This window comes from Tursiops truncatus, chromosome 7 (assembly GCF_011762595.2).
Source record: "Tursiops truncatus isolate mTurTru1 chromosome 7, mTurTru1.mat.Y, whole genome shotgun sequence".
Classification (NCBI taxonomy): domain Eukaryota; kingdom Metazoa; phylum Chordata; class Mammalia; order Artiodactyla; family Delphinidae; genus Tursiops; species Tursiops truncatus.
Window position 1 is genome coordinate 26,678,027 of NC_047040.1, and position 16,713 is coordinate 26,694,739.

At 35.3% G+C, this 16,713-nt stretch overlaps 1 protein-coding gene across 10 annotated transcripts in view; it reads left to right on the forward strand.

Annotated features, from left to right (window-relative positions):
• KANSL1L (KAT8 regulatory NSL complex subunit 1 like) overlaps positions 1-16,713 on the forward strand; it is a 145,681-nt gene that overhangs the window by 124,732 nt on the left and 4,236 nt on the right. For all 10 annotated transcript variants that reach the window (XM_019938994.3, XM_073807306.1, XM_019938992.3 and 7 more), the window contains exons 9-12: positions 11,195-11,323; positions 13,247-13,365; positions 14,170-14,294; positions 15,627-15,681. In XM_019938994.3, coding sequence (XP_019794553.1) covers positions 11,195-11,323; positions 13,247-13,365; positions 14,170-14,294; positions 15,627-15,681 — 428 coding nt within the window. The remainder of the gene's footprint in view (positions 1-11,194; positions 11,324-13,246; positions 13,366-14,169; positions 14,295-15,626; positions 15,682-16,713) is intronic.

Below are 16,713 nucleotides of genomic sequence, written 5' to 3' on the forward strand. Positions count from 1 at the left end.
ATGGGGGGTGGAGACATTGTCTATGCTGGGAATAAATCATAAAAAGAAAGAAAATACATCAGCGTATTTTCACTATCTACAAAGCTAAAATCTCAACATCAAAATGTCACACAAGATAAATTATTTCCAGATGAAATCATCATCTCCCTCAAAAACTCAAGAATCAACTGAATGCCTGTTAGAATTAGAGTTCTGAAAGGTAGCAGATTTTTAAATAAACTTATAAAATTAAGTAGCCTTTACAAATACCAGTAATAACTTATTAGAATTTGTAAAAGAATAAACTATCCTAGACATATTGACAATGAAAATATAAAATATTTAGGATTAAACCTAACAAGGAATTACATGAAGAAAACTTCAAAAGTTTACAGAGGAACATGAGTATATGCTTATATGGAGAGAAATACCCTGTTCCTCTCAGAATATGGTAGCTTAAGATGTCATTTTTTCCAAATTAACTTATAATGTAATTCTTTTTTCAAAATTTTATTTATTTATTTATTTTTATACAGCAGGTTCTTATTAGTTATCTATTTTATACATATTAGTGTATAAATGTCAATTCCAATCTCCCAATCATCACACCACACCACCCCCCAACTTTCCCCCCTTGATGTCCATACATTTGTTCTCTACATCTGTGTCTCTATTTCTGCCTTGCAACCTGGTTCATCTGTACCATTTTTCTAGATTCCACATATATGCGTTAATATACGATATTTGTTTTTCTCTTTCTGACTTACTTCACTCTCTATGACAGTCTCTAGGTCCATCCACGTCTCTATAAATGACCCAATTTCGTTCCTTTTTATGGCTGAGTAATATTCCATTGTATATATGTACCACATCTTCTTTATCCATTCATCTGTCGATGGGCATTTAGGTTGCTTCCATGACCTGGCTATTGTAAATAGTGCTGCAATGAACATTGGGGTGCCTGTGTCTTTTTGAATTATGGTTTTCTCAGGGTGTATACCTAGTACTTAAAATGTAATTTCTTTTAACATCTTTATTGGACTATTATTGCTTTACATTATTGTATTAGTTGCTGCTGTTTAACAAAGTGAATCAGCTATACGTATACATATATCCCCATATCTCCTCCCTCTTGCGTCTCCCTCCCAACCTCCCTATCCCACCCCTCCAGGTGGTCACAATGCACTGAGCTGATCTCCCTGTGCTATGTGGCTGCTTCCCACTAGCTATATGTTTTACATTTGGTAGTGTGTATATATATATCAGTGCCACTCTCTCACTTCGTCTCAGCTTACCCTTCCCCCTCCCCATGTCCTCAAGTCCATTTGCTACGTCTGCATCTTTATACCTGTCCTGCCCCTAGGTTCTTCAGAACCCTTTTTTTTTTTTTTAGATTCCATATATATGTGTTAGCATATGGTATTTGTTTTTCTCTTTCTGACTTACTTCTCTGTATGACAGTCTCTAGGTCCATCCACCTCACTACAAATAACTCAATTTCGTTTCTTTTTATGTTTGAGTGATATTCCATTGAGTATATGTGCCATGTCTTCTTTATCCATTCATCTATTGATGGACACTTAGGTTGCTTCCATGTCCTGGCTATTGTAAATAGTGCTGCAATGAACATTGTGGTACATGTCTCTTTTTGAATTATGGTTTTCTCAGAGTATATGCCCAGTAGTGGGATTGCTGGGTCATATGGTAGTTCTTTTTTTTAGTTTTTTAAGGAACCTCCATACTGTTCTCCATAGTGGCTGTATCAATTTACATTCCCAGCAACAGTGCAAGAGGGTTCCCTTTTCTCCACATCCTCTCCAGCATTTATTGTTTCTAGATTTTTTGATGATGGCCATTCTGACCCGTGTGAGGTGATACCTCATTGTAGTTTTGATTTGCATTTCTTTAGTGATGTTGAGCATCCTTTCATGTGTTTGTTGGCAATCTGTATATCTTCTTTGGAGAACTTATAATGTAATTCTAATCAGAATCCCAGAATCATTCTTCTTTTGGAACAAAGTTATTCTGAAGTTTATCTCAGAATGAAAATGTTGAATAGTCAATAAAACTTTTAAAAGATCAATAAGGAGGTGTCAGATATCGAAATATAAAGGTATAATCATTAAAACATTGTGATGCCCATGGAAGCCAAGGGAACTAAATAAAAAAAGCCTAGAGACAAACCCAAGGATTCATTATACGATAAGAGTGATATTTCCTATTAGTGTGGAAAAGATAGCCTAGCCAATAAACAATTCTTATGAAGCATTCCTTATATGCCAGTACAGTACTAGTTGAAAGGCTTTGTATGTGTAAATTGTTTTAATCTGTACAACCCTGTAAGGTAGGTATTATGATTATTTTCTCCTTGACTAGCTTTTCCCAAATCACAGTTGAGTAGTAGTAGAGGCAGGATTCAAATCCAAACAGTCTCTCTCAGAGTTAATGCTTTAAACAACTAAGTTTTTCCTGTAATCAGTGGCATTAAGTAATGACTTTTTGGAAAAATAAAATGAGATCTGTATCTCATACAGCACATTAAAATAAATTTAAGACGGATGAACATAAATACATTCCAGATAGATTAAAGAGGTAAATGTTAAAAATGGTATCTTAAAAGAATTAGGAGAAAAACTAGGTGTAGTAAATGATAATAAAGAAAATGGTAACAGTCGCTAACATGTAATTGAACACTTATGTGCCAGTCACTGTGCTAAATGTTTCTCCTTTTTCCAGTTACATTAATATTAGACATTTTAATTATCAGTTCTGGCAAGACTGTGTAGTAAAAACAGGACCCTAAAATATTTCAGGTGCAATTAATTGATACAGGCCTTTTGGGAAGTACTGTGAAATGCATTACAAGGCCTTTAAACTACGTATTTTTTTATAAGCTCATTGAGGAAAAAAAAAAAAACTTGTGTACTTGTTCACAATAAATGTTTGCTAAACTGTTAACTCTGTACTCTGATCCAGCAGATCCATTTCCAAGAACCTAGTCTAATCCTAAATATGAAACCACCTTTATTCACAAATATATTTATCTTAACATTATTTGTGGTAATGAAAAATTAAAGACAACTTGAAGAGAACAGTAGGAATGTGGTTAACTATCTATCACAGTGGAATATACAGCCTTTTAAAGGATCATAAAAGTTCATCTAAGGATGGAAACATTTATCAAAGAATGTTAAGTGATATTAAAGGACAAATGTTTTACTTCTATGGATGGTACAATTATAACCATGTAAAAATGTTTATACTTGTATCAGCCAAATGCAATGTACGGGCCTCTTGGGGATCCTGATTTGAACAACTCAGCTGTACACACACACACACACACACACACAATTTTTGAGACAGAGAAATTTGAACATGGACTGGCTGTTGCATATTAATTATTGTGTTAGATGTAATAATGCATGTGCTTACATAAATACACATTTTATCTGTTAGTTTATTAGAGATTCAATCTGACACATAATGTAGATAAGATATGATGTCTGGGATGTGCTTTAAAATATTACAGCAAAAAAAAACTTGTGGGAGAGAGAACAAGATTGGTCACGAGCATTCGTGATGCTGAATGATAGGTACAGGGGAGTTCATTATTCCATTTTCCATTTGTGTTTCTTGAAATTTTTCCACAGTCAAAAGTTAGAGAAAGGAAAAAAAGCACTAAGGCAAGAAAAAATTGCCTATGCTTGGAAAAAACACTAAAGAAATACAGGAAAATATAGCTTATGTTTACTTTTCATGATTTAATTCTACTTGGAAGTTACCCTGAGACTAAAATTTTTTTACTTAAAAAATGTGTTCATGAAGATGATTATTTTAAGAATGTCCATAATACAAATAATATCATGATGATAACAAGTAGCTCCAACAGCTAGGGAATAGCTGTTAAATGATACTGTCTCTAATCAGGAATATTAGGTGACCATCTGAAAACATAACAATGATGAGTGAGTTACCAGATTTAAAAAAAGTTATACATATATCCAAATAAAATCATTACATTTGAAATATTAATATGAAATATATGTATATGACTGAAAGGGAATATGCAAAAACAAAGGTAATTATATTTCTTCTAATGTTGCTCTATTATTTATCTGACTTTAAAAAATGGGGCAGTGTACAGGAGTTCCCTGGTGGGCTAGTGGTTATGATTCCAGTCTTTCACTGCCGTGGCCTGGGTTCAATCCCTGGTCAGGGAACTGAGATCCCACAAGCTGCGCAACCAAAAAAAAAAAAAAAAGGGCAGTGTAAATGTTAGGCTCAAAATTATTAGTGATGTATCAATAATGTAATGACATGTTAGTAATGGGAAATTAAAAGCTAGGAAATGGAAGACATTTGAATTGAATGCTACAGTAACATTAGGCACATCAATGAAGTATTTTTTTGTATACCAATCTCTCCTCCCCTATTTTCTTCATTCCCTACCACTCTCAATCCAAATAATTATTAATTAGGTTTCATCCCATATCCGTCTTAAACAGCTGGCCATTAATTTTTCTTTTCTACAGAATTAAGTAAAACTAGAGTCCAACATTTATTGAGTAACTACTCTGTGCCACGTAGACAATTAAGTGCTAAAAAATCAAAGGCGAGTCACAGGAAATTAAAGAAATTATAATGTGATGGGGAAGCAGACACACAAATGACTATTAAATGATGTTAAGGGTACAGACATGATAAAAAATATTCTTAAAAAGGGGGGAGGTGAGTGTATAACTCTGCCTAGCAGAAGGTAGAGGAAGAGGAAGAGAAGTTAAAGGTTATGGGAAAAGGGCAAAAAAGGAACTTCAGAAAGATGGTGATGCCAAGTATAGCTTTAAATACTTAACTGGAATTTAGAGGAAGAGTCAAATTTTCCAAATCATTGTTTCTCAAGTTTTAATGTGCAGATTACTTTGGTGATGTGGTTAGAATGCAGATTGATTCAGAAAGTTTGGAATGGGGTCTGAGATTCTATATTTCTAATAAGATCCCTGGTGGTTCAAATACTGTTGGCCCATATTAAGTAACAAGCTTTTAAAATGGAAAAAATCACATAACTTTTCATGGAGCCATGAAACACTGTGATGTGTTCAAGTATATACAAATAGCCTGGTATTCCTGTAGGGCAAATTGTGTGAAAGTAAATAGATGTTTTTGTGCTTTACCTCAGAGCTTGGATTTATCCTATACTCTCCTTTAGAGTTAGCAATTATGACAGAACTGCTGACTTCAGGTAACAAGAAAGTAGGGAAAAGACAAACTGAAGAATTGATTAGTTGCCAATTGTGAGGAGATACCAAAGCCAACTTAAGGGCCTATACTCATCAAAATATTCAAAGTCATGAAAGACAAGATAATGGAATTATTTCAGATACAAGAAAACTTTAAAGAGACCTGCCAACTGAACGGAGAGTGATCAGGATTTTCTGTAAAGAACATTATAGGACTAATTGGTGAAATTTGAATGAACTCTATAGTTAGCTAATAGTTAATTATTAACTTCTTGGTTTTGATAGTTGTGTTCCTATGTAAGCGAATGCCCTTGTTTTTGAAAAATACATATTGACATATTTAGAGTAGAGAAGCATCATGTCAGTATTTCATTGGCATTCAGAAAGATGAAGCCAGTGTGGTAAAATGTTAACATTTGGGGGATCTGAGTAAAAAATATATGGGACTTCTTTGTATTACTCCAAGTTTTCTATAAGTCTGAAATTATGTCAAAATAAAGTTTTATTTTTCAGAGTGCACAGAGAGGAACAATAGCACCACAACCCACGCAAGTCAGAACCCTAAGGCTCAGCCTTCTTCACCCACGCTTCCTCGTATCTAAACCCCATTATCAGTGTGACCTTATGCTTCAAACCGGCTTCTCTATATTTCTACCAATTTCAGTCTAACTTAATGATCCCTTATCTATACTCCTGAAATAGCCTAATCAAGTTTTATTTCCCTTCAATCCCTGCAGCAATTTATATTTTCAAAAAGTAAATCTAATTATGTCACACCTGCTTCCCATCCCCATCCTTTAAAATATTTGACAGAGGGAATATTCTTTAATAGAGTATCCCTAAAGCCCTACTTACATAGGCTGTTTCCTACCTGTTCGTGGTTTTCACCATGCTTCCTTACTCTAAGGTACCTGGCGGCTGTTCACTTGCCAAATTTTTCCTGTTCCCTGGTGCCTTGGGCCTTTCTACCATTCTCTCTTCCTTGCCCTTATTATCCAGCAGCTGTTTCTGTTCGTATTTTGTAATCTAACACTTTATCTGGGAAGCCTTTGCTAGAGCTCTCTTACTAGTTATACTCGGTATCTCCTATCAATAGTACTTCTGTTTTCTACCACACATTACTTGCAGTTTTTGAGAATGCGTATAAACTACATCAGGGGCATGGTCCATGCCTGTTCTTGCTCACCACTGTCCCCCCAAGGTATAACACAGTGCCTGGCATGTAACTGGCTCTCTATAAAGTTATCAAATGTATAAATGAAAGGGAAGGCAGGAGACAGGAGAGATGCTGGGCCAAGATATATCTTTTTGTTTTTTGTTTTTCTCGGTACGCGGGCCTCTCACTGTTGTGGCCTCTCCCGTTGCGGAGCACAGGCTCCGGACGCACAGGCTCAGCGGCCATGGCTCACGGGCCCAGCCGCTCCGCGGCATGTGGGATCTTCCCGGACCGGGGCACGAACCCGTGTCCCCTGCATCAGCAGGCGGACTCTCAACCACTGTGCCACCAGGGAAGCCCCAAGATGTATCTTAAAATGAAATTTAGGAGATTTGGGTAAGTGAGCACTGAAAGACTAGGAGGGTTATCATCAGGACAGGTGAAGAGAAGGTGTGAGTTACACTCTGAATTGCCACGCATCAAGAGTCCACTACAACCTTACAAGACACCAAAGAGTAAAAGGGGGAAAGTGTAAAGAAAACTTTTGAGTAAAATTAAATAAAAAGCATCACTTTAGTGAAGGTTAAGGTTTCTGATGTGCTTTTACAAGACTAGGGGTGGTGGTGAGACTCCTTTTAGAAGAGATGCGTTGAAATTTGCCTGGAATTTTCTTTAAAATACTCTAGAAAACGAGTGGACACTACTGGAACACCAACACATGCCAGGTATATATATTTTAAAACCTAACAATTCTAGCTACCCCTTTGTGGGAATGAGTTTAGAATTGTCTGACATCTTATTTTACTATTTAACATCTTTCTCTGCTTTCTTTATCTTGGGTGGCAAGAAATCTTGAGGGCTACCTTAGAATTCTGTTTACTGTTTTTCATGAGGGCTTTAAAAAGTCGCCATTGTTTTTTCCTGCATCTGCTTTTCCTTTTTTCTTTTTAAATCTTTATTGGAGTATAATTGCTTTACAATGGTGTGTTAGTTTCTGCTTCATAACAAAGTGAATCAGTTATACATATACATATGTTCCCATATCTCTTCCCTCTTGCGTCTCCCTCCCTCCCACCCTCCCTATCCCACCCCTCCAGGCGGTCACAAAGCACCGAGCTGATCTCCCTGTGCTATGCAGCTGCTTCCCACTAGCTATCTACCTTACGTTTGGTAGTGTATATATGTTCATGCCTCTCGCTTTGTCACAGCTTACCCTTCCCGCTCCCCATATCCTCAAGTCCATTCTCTAGTAGGTCTGTGTCTTTATTCCTGTCTTACCACTAGGTTCTTCATGACATTTTTTTTCCCTTAAATTCCATATGTATATGTGTTAGCATACAGTATTTGTCTTTCTCTTTCTGAGTTACTTCACCCTGTATGACAGACTCTAGGTCTACCCACCTCATTACAAATAGCTCAATTTCGTTTCTTTTTATGGCTGAGTAATATTCCATTGTATATATGTGCCACATCTTCTTTATCCATTCATCCGATGATGGACACTTAGGTTGCTTCCATCTCTGGGCTATTGTAAATACAGCTGCAATGAACATTTTAGTACATGACTCTTTTTGAATTATGGTTTTCTCAGGGTATATGCCCAGTAGTGGGATTGCTGGGTCATATAGTAGTTCTATTTGTAGTTTTTTAAGGAACCTCCATACTGTTCTCCATAGTGGCTGTACCAATTCACATTCCCACCAGCAGTGCACACCCTCTCCAGCATTTATTGTTTCTAGATTTTTTGATGATGGCCATTCTGACTGGTTTGAGATGATATCTCATTGTAGTTTTGATTTGCATTTCTCTAATGATTAATGATGTTGAGCATTCTTTCATGTGTTTGTTGGCAGTCTGTATATCTTCTTTGGAGAAATGTCTATTTAGGTCTTCTGCCCATTTTTGGATTGGGTTGTTTTATTGTTATTGAGCTGCATGAGTGGCTTATAAATTTTGGAGATTAATCCTTTGTCAGTTGCTTCATTTGCAAATATTTTCTCCCATTCTGAGGGTTGTCTTTTGGTCTTTATGGTTTCCTTTGCTGTGCAAAAGCTTTTAAGTTTCATTAGGTCCCATTTGTTTATTTTTGTTTTTATTTCCATTTCTCTAGGAAGTGGGTCAAAAAGGATCTTGCTGTGATTTATATCAGTGTTCTGCCTATGTTTTCCTCTAAGAGTTTGATAGTTTCTGGCCTTACATTTAGGTCTTTAATCCATTTTGAGCTTATTTTTGTGTATGGTGTTAGGGAGTGATCTAATCTCATACTTTTACATGTACCTGCCCAGTTTTCCCAGCACCACTTTTTGAAGAGGCTCTCCACTGTACATTCCTACCTCCTTTATCAAAGATAAGGTACCATATGTGCATGGGTTTATCTCTGGGCTTTCTATCCTGTTCCACTGATCTTTCTGTTTTTGTGCCAGTACCATACTGTCTTGATTACTGTAGCTTTGTAGTATAGTCTGAAGTCAGGGAGCCTGATTCCTCCAGCTGTTTTTCGTTCTCAAGATTGCTTTGGCTATTCGGGGTCTTTTGTGTTTCCATACAAATTGTGAAGTTTTTTGTTCTAGATCTGTGAAAAATGCCAGTGGTAGTTTGATAGGGATTGCATTGAATCTGTTGATTGCTTTGGGTAGTAGAGTCATTTTCACAATGTTGATTCTTCCAGTCCAAGAACATGGTATATCTCTCCATCTATTTGTATCATCTTTAATTTCTTTCATCAGTGTCTTATAATTTTCTGCATACAGGTCTTTTGTCTCAGGTAGGTTTAGTCCTACATATTTTACTCTTTTTGTTGCAATGGTAAATGGGAGTGTTTTCTTGATTTCACTTTCAGATTTTTCATCATTAGTGTATAGGAATGCAAGAGATTTCTGTGCATTAATTTTGTATCCTGCTACTTTACCAAATTCATTGATGAGCTCTAGTAGTTTTCTGGTAGCATCTTTAGGATTTCTATGTGTAGTATCATGTCATCTGCAAACAGTGACAGCTTTACTTCTTTTCCAATTTGGATTCCTTTTATTTCCTTTTCTTCTCTGATTGCTGTGGCTAAAACTTCCAAAGCTATGTTGAATTAGAGTGGTGAGAGTGGGCAACCTTGTCTTGTTCCTGATCTTAGTGGAAATGCTTTCAGTTTTTCACCACTGAGGATGTTGGCTGTGGGTTTGTGCTTTTGCTTTCTGGCAATCTGATTCTTGACTTTTAGATATGACCATTCTGTTATTCAGGGCAGTGAGCAATGATTTTGTTTCACAATTTCAACAAGTATACTTCCCATTTCTGAGGCCTCTTGGCCTTTTGCCTTTCTCTTGGCAATATTAGTTATTTTGAAGACCTGTAAATCTGTATTCTGTGAACCCATTAACTATTTCTAGAGATGGTTCTTCCATTTGTTGTTTGTACCTTTTCTTTGTTTTACGCTACTGGTATTCAGATTTTTGGAGTCTTGTGTTCTCATCTTTAAAGTTGATATTCACTGTTACAACTTCTGCCACTGCTTTTTATGGGATCCTTCTCATGGAAGAGGTAGAAATTTGCACTCTATACTGTTTTCAGAGGCAGTTATGGATGAGCAGGACATGTTTCAAACAAAGTGGGGCACCGGGCGTTGCCTTATCTACCCACCAATCCATTTCTCTACTGAAGCCTCAAGGACCCTGGTGGAGGTGTTGGCAGGCTGGCAAGTGTAGTCATTCTATTAGTTACTGCAGGTAATTCTTTCTTTCCTCCAGGTCTGGAGCGCCTTTGATTTTGATCACATTTTTGTGGCAGTACTTTCCCATGTGCTTTTGCAGTTTGCTTCTCAAATTTCGTAAGATATTAGGCTTTCAGATATTGCTCACAAATTCCACTCTACTTAAAATTCCTTTTTTTTTGCATGCTAACATGGATGTAAATGTGCCGATCTGTGCATCTATGTATAAAAATTTTGTCTATCATTTTTAGGGTGCTTTGCCATCTTGAAATCTGAGTCCCAGTCACTGTTGGTAGACCATACTCTTTTTTCTCAGTGTTGGTGAGAATTTGGCACTTAGGCCTTCATATTTTTTCCCTATCCTTTCCACATCTCCAAACATTTCAAAAAAAGAAGCCAATTTAGTTATTTATCCAGTACTGGAAATATGGGGTTCAGACAGAACAACAGTCATGGTGAAACTAACATTTATTGCATACTTATGCCAGATATCCTTCTAATGACTATTACAGGAATTTGTTTAATCCTCACAATCCCACAATAGCTGCTATTATCCCTATTTCACAGATAAGGCAACTGAGGCACAGAGATATTAAGTGACTTAAAGTTTTTAAAAAATTCATTGCTTTAAAAAGTGAAAGAATGGTGCTAGGCACTGTCAGGAGATTGATGAAATCTGGTTATTGCTCTCAAGAGATCCCAGTCTGTTGTATTCTATAATCTTACTTAGTCCTGAGTTGTTCCCAGATTTAAGGTAAGCAGGAACTAACTTAAGGATTCAGATCATATTCAGCCAAGATTTACAGATCTGAACAAATCTTCTCTGTAAAATTCTGTAATTTAGAAGACTGTGAGAACAGATCAACTTTCCTCTTCATCCTCTTCACATAATGGAGCAACTATAGGAAATTGAGCACTTCCTGAAGATGTTTTTAATGAATCTTACTTTGGTTATTTTCAGCTTAGGAGTATTTCATCTTCGTATGTAAGTATTTACTTCATTATATATAATTTTGAACTGGTATATTAATATTCTGCAATGTTACAAAGTAAAAAGAGGTTAACATGCTCATTATATTTGTGTTAAGGAACTATAACTTCACATTTTTCTCTCCTTTTCAGTACATAATACTTCTCTGAATCAATGGAGAAATGGATATTCTCCTATATGCAAGCCTCAAATGAGGTCAGAATCTTCTGCACAGCTGTTACAGGGAAGAAAGAAAAGACACTTGAGTGAAACAGCATTAGGTAGGTTAAAATGAGGACAGGAGCACTAGTACTAAAAACTGAAAATAAAAAATTCTGATTTCCAAAGAACCTCTGCCTCATGGGAGTTATAATCTAGAACAGTCACTAATTACACAAAACATCCATGGTTCTATGAACATTAAACAGCATATTCATGTAGTCAATTCAGAATTATTTGTGGACTGGAAATCCATCCACTTTGTGAGTTAAGGATTTCCTTCCTATGTTTCCTAACTAGAGTTATCTTCTACCTGTGTTTCCTAACTAGAGTTATCTTCTACTAACTGTCCTCCTGGACAGTACTTAGTCTCCAACATTGTGTTCTGGACTCAAAATATGTCAGTACAAGGTTGCCTTTTAGATATTTATTACCATTTCTGGTACCTATTGTGGAGATGTTGATTTCCCTGAAGCTTCCTCGGAATTTTGATAAACTGGGTGAGACTCATCTAAGGTATAACTCAACCGCCTGACTGAATTCCCCTTAGGAACGTACAGTTCCAAGATGAATAGAGATACCTCTGAAACTAGAACCCTGCTAGTAATACAAAATGGGTTTGTTATGGGGATTTGGGACAAGATAGTTTCAACAGTTATTGCAAATAATTATAAAAAATAAAACAACTGGAAAGGTGCGTATTAAATAACAAATTATCTGTATACCCTATTGGTTCTTATTCATTGTTCCAGTGGATCTAACGCTATATACATTAGTCAAGTATGTCCGAGGTATAGTATGTCAATACACCCAATAAATTAGAAACTATTTACATCCAAGATGTACTTAACTGTAATTATACACGGCGGCTTTAACATATTTATCAGTATGGCTTCTAGAAATCCCACCATAACAGACCAAAGTCACTACCTAATATCACACTACCTGATCAACTAGTGTGGAATGAAATTAAACTCCCACCCACATTCAGGGATATCATTATGCTTTTTTGGTGCCTTAACCTTAAAATAACCAACAGTCATCTAGCTTTTGAGGAACTTTCATACATCTTTGCCAAAATATAGGAAAACCTGTATCTCTTAATATAAAGATGCATTATGAAAAAATACACATTACCTAAGATGTAGACTGTTTTACTTGAATTGATAGATCTAACTTTTAGCTAGATGGGAACATAGGAATAGAATGAGTAAAATGCTGTACTACAAAGAAGTAACTAGACAGCTCTCTAGACAACCATTTTCAAGATATGGATACGATTTGAAGAAACAACTAGCCAGAAAGGACATTTTTAAACAACTGGAATAATATAAATATGAACTGTGTATTAAATTTTACATTACACAGGAAAATATTTTTCAAGATCTGTACTAAAGTAAAATAAAGAAGGGCAGTAAGAAAATAAACATATACCACTAAATAGACACAAAACAAATGGAGAAAAGGAACGTGGAAGAGACAGAAAATAACGAAGTTGGAAGTAAACTTAACTTTGTTATCAATATTCTGAGAGAAAAGAGAAATTTTATTCCTGAAATAGGATGTTATAATAGGAGAAACATTTTCAGAAATCAGTAGTCAGAAGATCAAGTTAAGGAAATCTCCCAAAAAGTAGGAAACGATATGAAAAAATCAGAGAATAGACAAGAAAATTAAGAGGTAAGTCTTAGAAGTTCAACCTCTGAATAAGTTACAGAAAACATGAACAGAGTAAAGGGAGATTAATAAAGAAGGATATGCTGGATAAAAACTGTCAATACCCCAGAAAATGGAAATTGTGGCAGGATTGTGGCTAAGATTTTTATAAAATTTCCTTAATTTTTTTCATTTTTGATACATGAATTAAAAAAAATAAAATCTAAACAGATCAAGAAACACATGTTACCAAACTAGGAAAACAGAAATTCTAATACCTACCAGTTACATTTAATGTATGACATTCTCAATGGTTCTTTCCATGGCAGGAGAAAGAACTAGATTTGAAGAATTTGCTATTCAACGCACAGAACCAGGATCCCAGAGCAATTTTACTGCAGTTACTAATGTCAATGTTATATCAAGAACCCAGAATTCATCATCACAAGTAGGTTTTTGTACAGTGAACTTTTTAAAGTAGCTTTATGACTTTTAAACCTGGCAGATCTGGTGGGGGGAGGGGAACTTGTTATAGATATTTTGTTAATCTATAACAGCCTTATTTACTAGCACATAATTAGCATATTCAGAATTATTTTACTAAGACGCAATAAATTTGATTAAACTTTTTTTTAACTAGGGAGGTAATTGTACATTAGTCCTTGGTTATGGCTTTTTTCATATGCTAAAAACTTTAAACTTTATCATAACCATCCCTACTTCTTGACATGATGCTAAGTATAATCTTGCTAATAAGAATCCAGCAGTGTTCTTACTTTGTTCTGTTTCATTACCTGGTAGGGAGTAGAGGTTAGAACGTGGGAGGATTTAGAGAAAACAGCATGAAGCTCAGGGACCCAGGAACACATAAATGAAGATTGTAAAAACGATCTTTATTAAAAGGCTCACCAAACATTTCATAGCCTTTCCTAATAAAAAATGAGTTTGTTAAAAGATCATTTCACTGACATTTAGGGTGCTTTATGGTACAATCTTCTGATGTTTTGTATTTTAAGGCATTCGTATTTTTAATGGTCTTAAAAATAGGCCTGAATGTGTCCACACACAAATGTATTGGTTCATAGAAGATACATATGCTTTCTTGTTTTTCTTAACATTTTATACTCAGATTTCATAACAATGTATAAAACTTAAAGGCACTGCCATGTTATATTTATATAACTCGTAAAAGGAGAGTATCATTACAAGTAACCAAATACTATTGTAAAACTACTACAATCCTGTCTTGCAGAATACAGCACGACGACGATTGCGAAGTGAGAGCTCTTATGATATAGATAATATTGTGATTCCCATGTCATTAGTGGCCCCAGCTAAATTAGAGAAACTCCAATATAAGGAAATAGTTACTCCAAGGTATGTATACTTACATTATTTAGTTTTCCTTCTTTTTTTGAATAAACTTAAATTTTCAGTAAAGTTAAAATTTTATTTAATGAAAGGAAGATGCTCCTTTCTGCCTTCCTCCCACTTATATGGTTACATGGAGGGAAAATGGTGAAAGAAACTTTGACATTACTCATGCTGAAAAGAAGTGCCATACAGTAGCACTACTTTCTCAGGTTTTATTAAGAAATGGAAATTCCTAATACTTCAGCACTTTTAGAGTTTTTTCATTCAATATTTAGTTTCCTATTGTATATATGGTACTAAAAGGTACTTTAAGGATGTAAATAATTACACTAACAGATAATCCTTGCTCCTTAAAATGGAGATACGCACAAGGCTGCAGAGATCAAAGAAAGCAACTACCTTTGCATAGAGTATTCGCAGTGTAAGATGCTAACACCTGTGACAACCTGTGCAAGGCTAAGCCAGAGACTGAGGTTTTGTGAAGGGTGATACAGGAAATAAAGGCTCAAAAAGTTGTCACGAGATTGTGGATGTCCTTGAATGCCACACACAGATCTGTTTCCTGCTGGCAGCAAACTGTCCATTTTTTTAGCCATGATGAAAGAGGTTTAAGATTATTAATCTGGCACCAAGAAGTAGAAATAGAAAAGGATGGAAACAGAGACAAGAGCTGGTTGACAATTACAGTAATTCCTACCCATCTCTATTCTAACTAATTTGATTCTTTTATTCATAATTGCTTTGAGGCACTGAGAGAACTCTTAATACTCTAGGAGGTATTATGAGAATTTCTGCAGAGAATTTGTTGACATATTCTACATTAAGTAAAAAAATAACATTTGTGGTTAGATGTTCTATAGCAACAATGTTTTCAATTTACACTGGTAGGCTGGAGCCGGCTGGCTGACCTTGTTTAGCCCGTAGGGATTCTGTGATGTGGCTGTTAAAAACTCACAAGAGGCCATGATGGGAGTCTTCACACAAAGAAATTGGCAAATGCTAAAAATCAGAGCTTTTTTTCCTCTATTTTCTGAGCCAGTTTGTCAGCATACCACTAACTTATTTCAAAATTAGTACATTCGTAGGTATAAAACGCAACTATGTATAAGAGACTGTTTATTGTAAGGCCAAAAGTAAAGCCTCATCTCCTGTCCTCTTCTCATAATACAAATACGTTGTCTCTTTTAAAAGATAAAGTACTAAGATACAACCATTTGAATTATGGAAATCCCAAAGAAAGAAAACGCTACTATAATAGCTGTGCTTACAGAATAAAATTGCTACATTTAGGTAGATTAACAAAAGCTGTTTGAAATTCGTTTGTATCTTCAACAGCTGGAGGATGGTTGTTCTTCAGCCTCTGGATGAATATAATTTGGGTGAAGAAGAGGTAAGCTGCCTTTCACTTACTGCACTTAATATGTTATGAAGCCTGCTTAATTTTTTTTCCCCATGTGCTTAATTTGGTATTTGAGGAACATACACTGATTTTATAAATTTTCAAAACTTATGAAAAGAAAGTTCCCCTTTAAGGATATTAATTTGATTTGGAAGTGTTTTGTGCAAATTTGGCTACAAAGACAAAATATATAAAGAATAAAGAAAAGCAAAAACAAAACATACCATTTCCTTACATGAGTCATTGAAATACTGAATTTATGTGAATATATTCAATTCCCAGTATTGGTCATATTTTTCTGCATGGTATTTAGTTTAACAGTCAAGCCTACAATTCCACATGCAAAATCTTGTGAACAATTGCTTTTGAATTTGGAAAATTTTGGATTTTAGAAAGTACTGTGGTACATATATCATGTAATACATACAGGGAGTCTAGGACAGTGCTCATAATCAAATATTAATGTTTCTATAGTGAAATATTAATAGAAAGTAGAATAGCCCCACATCATTTCGGATAAGATTGTGTCACCAAATGAATTATGAAAACTTGTTTTTTCAGATTTTTGGAATTACAGGAAAGGGACTGTGGACCTGTATGGATAAAACTTATAGTAAGACAAGAAAAATTAAAGGGAAAGATACTATATAACCAAACTAATTCAAAGTGATAGTCTGAAGAAGCAGGTATTATATAAAAGACATTGTTTCCATTACAGTCTTTCTGTGCCAACTGATCGTGTTTTTCCAACTACCAAAATTTACTTTTTAATGCCCTTCCCTCTTTTAATGCACCCTTCTCTAGTTCAGAATGACCCTAGCCAGAAACACAACCGAAGTCTTAGAACTCCAGATAAGTAACTCATTAAACTAATTCTCATTTACCTCAGTTTTACTTTCTTTGATATTAATATGTTCCACGAACAGTATACTCCGTAAGGGGCAATCAATACAAGGTTTTGGATGAATAAAGCATTAAGGATATTTTATGTAAGTGGAAAGCACTGTGAACCTATATGTACTC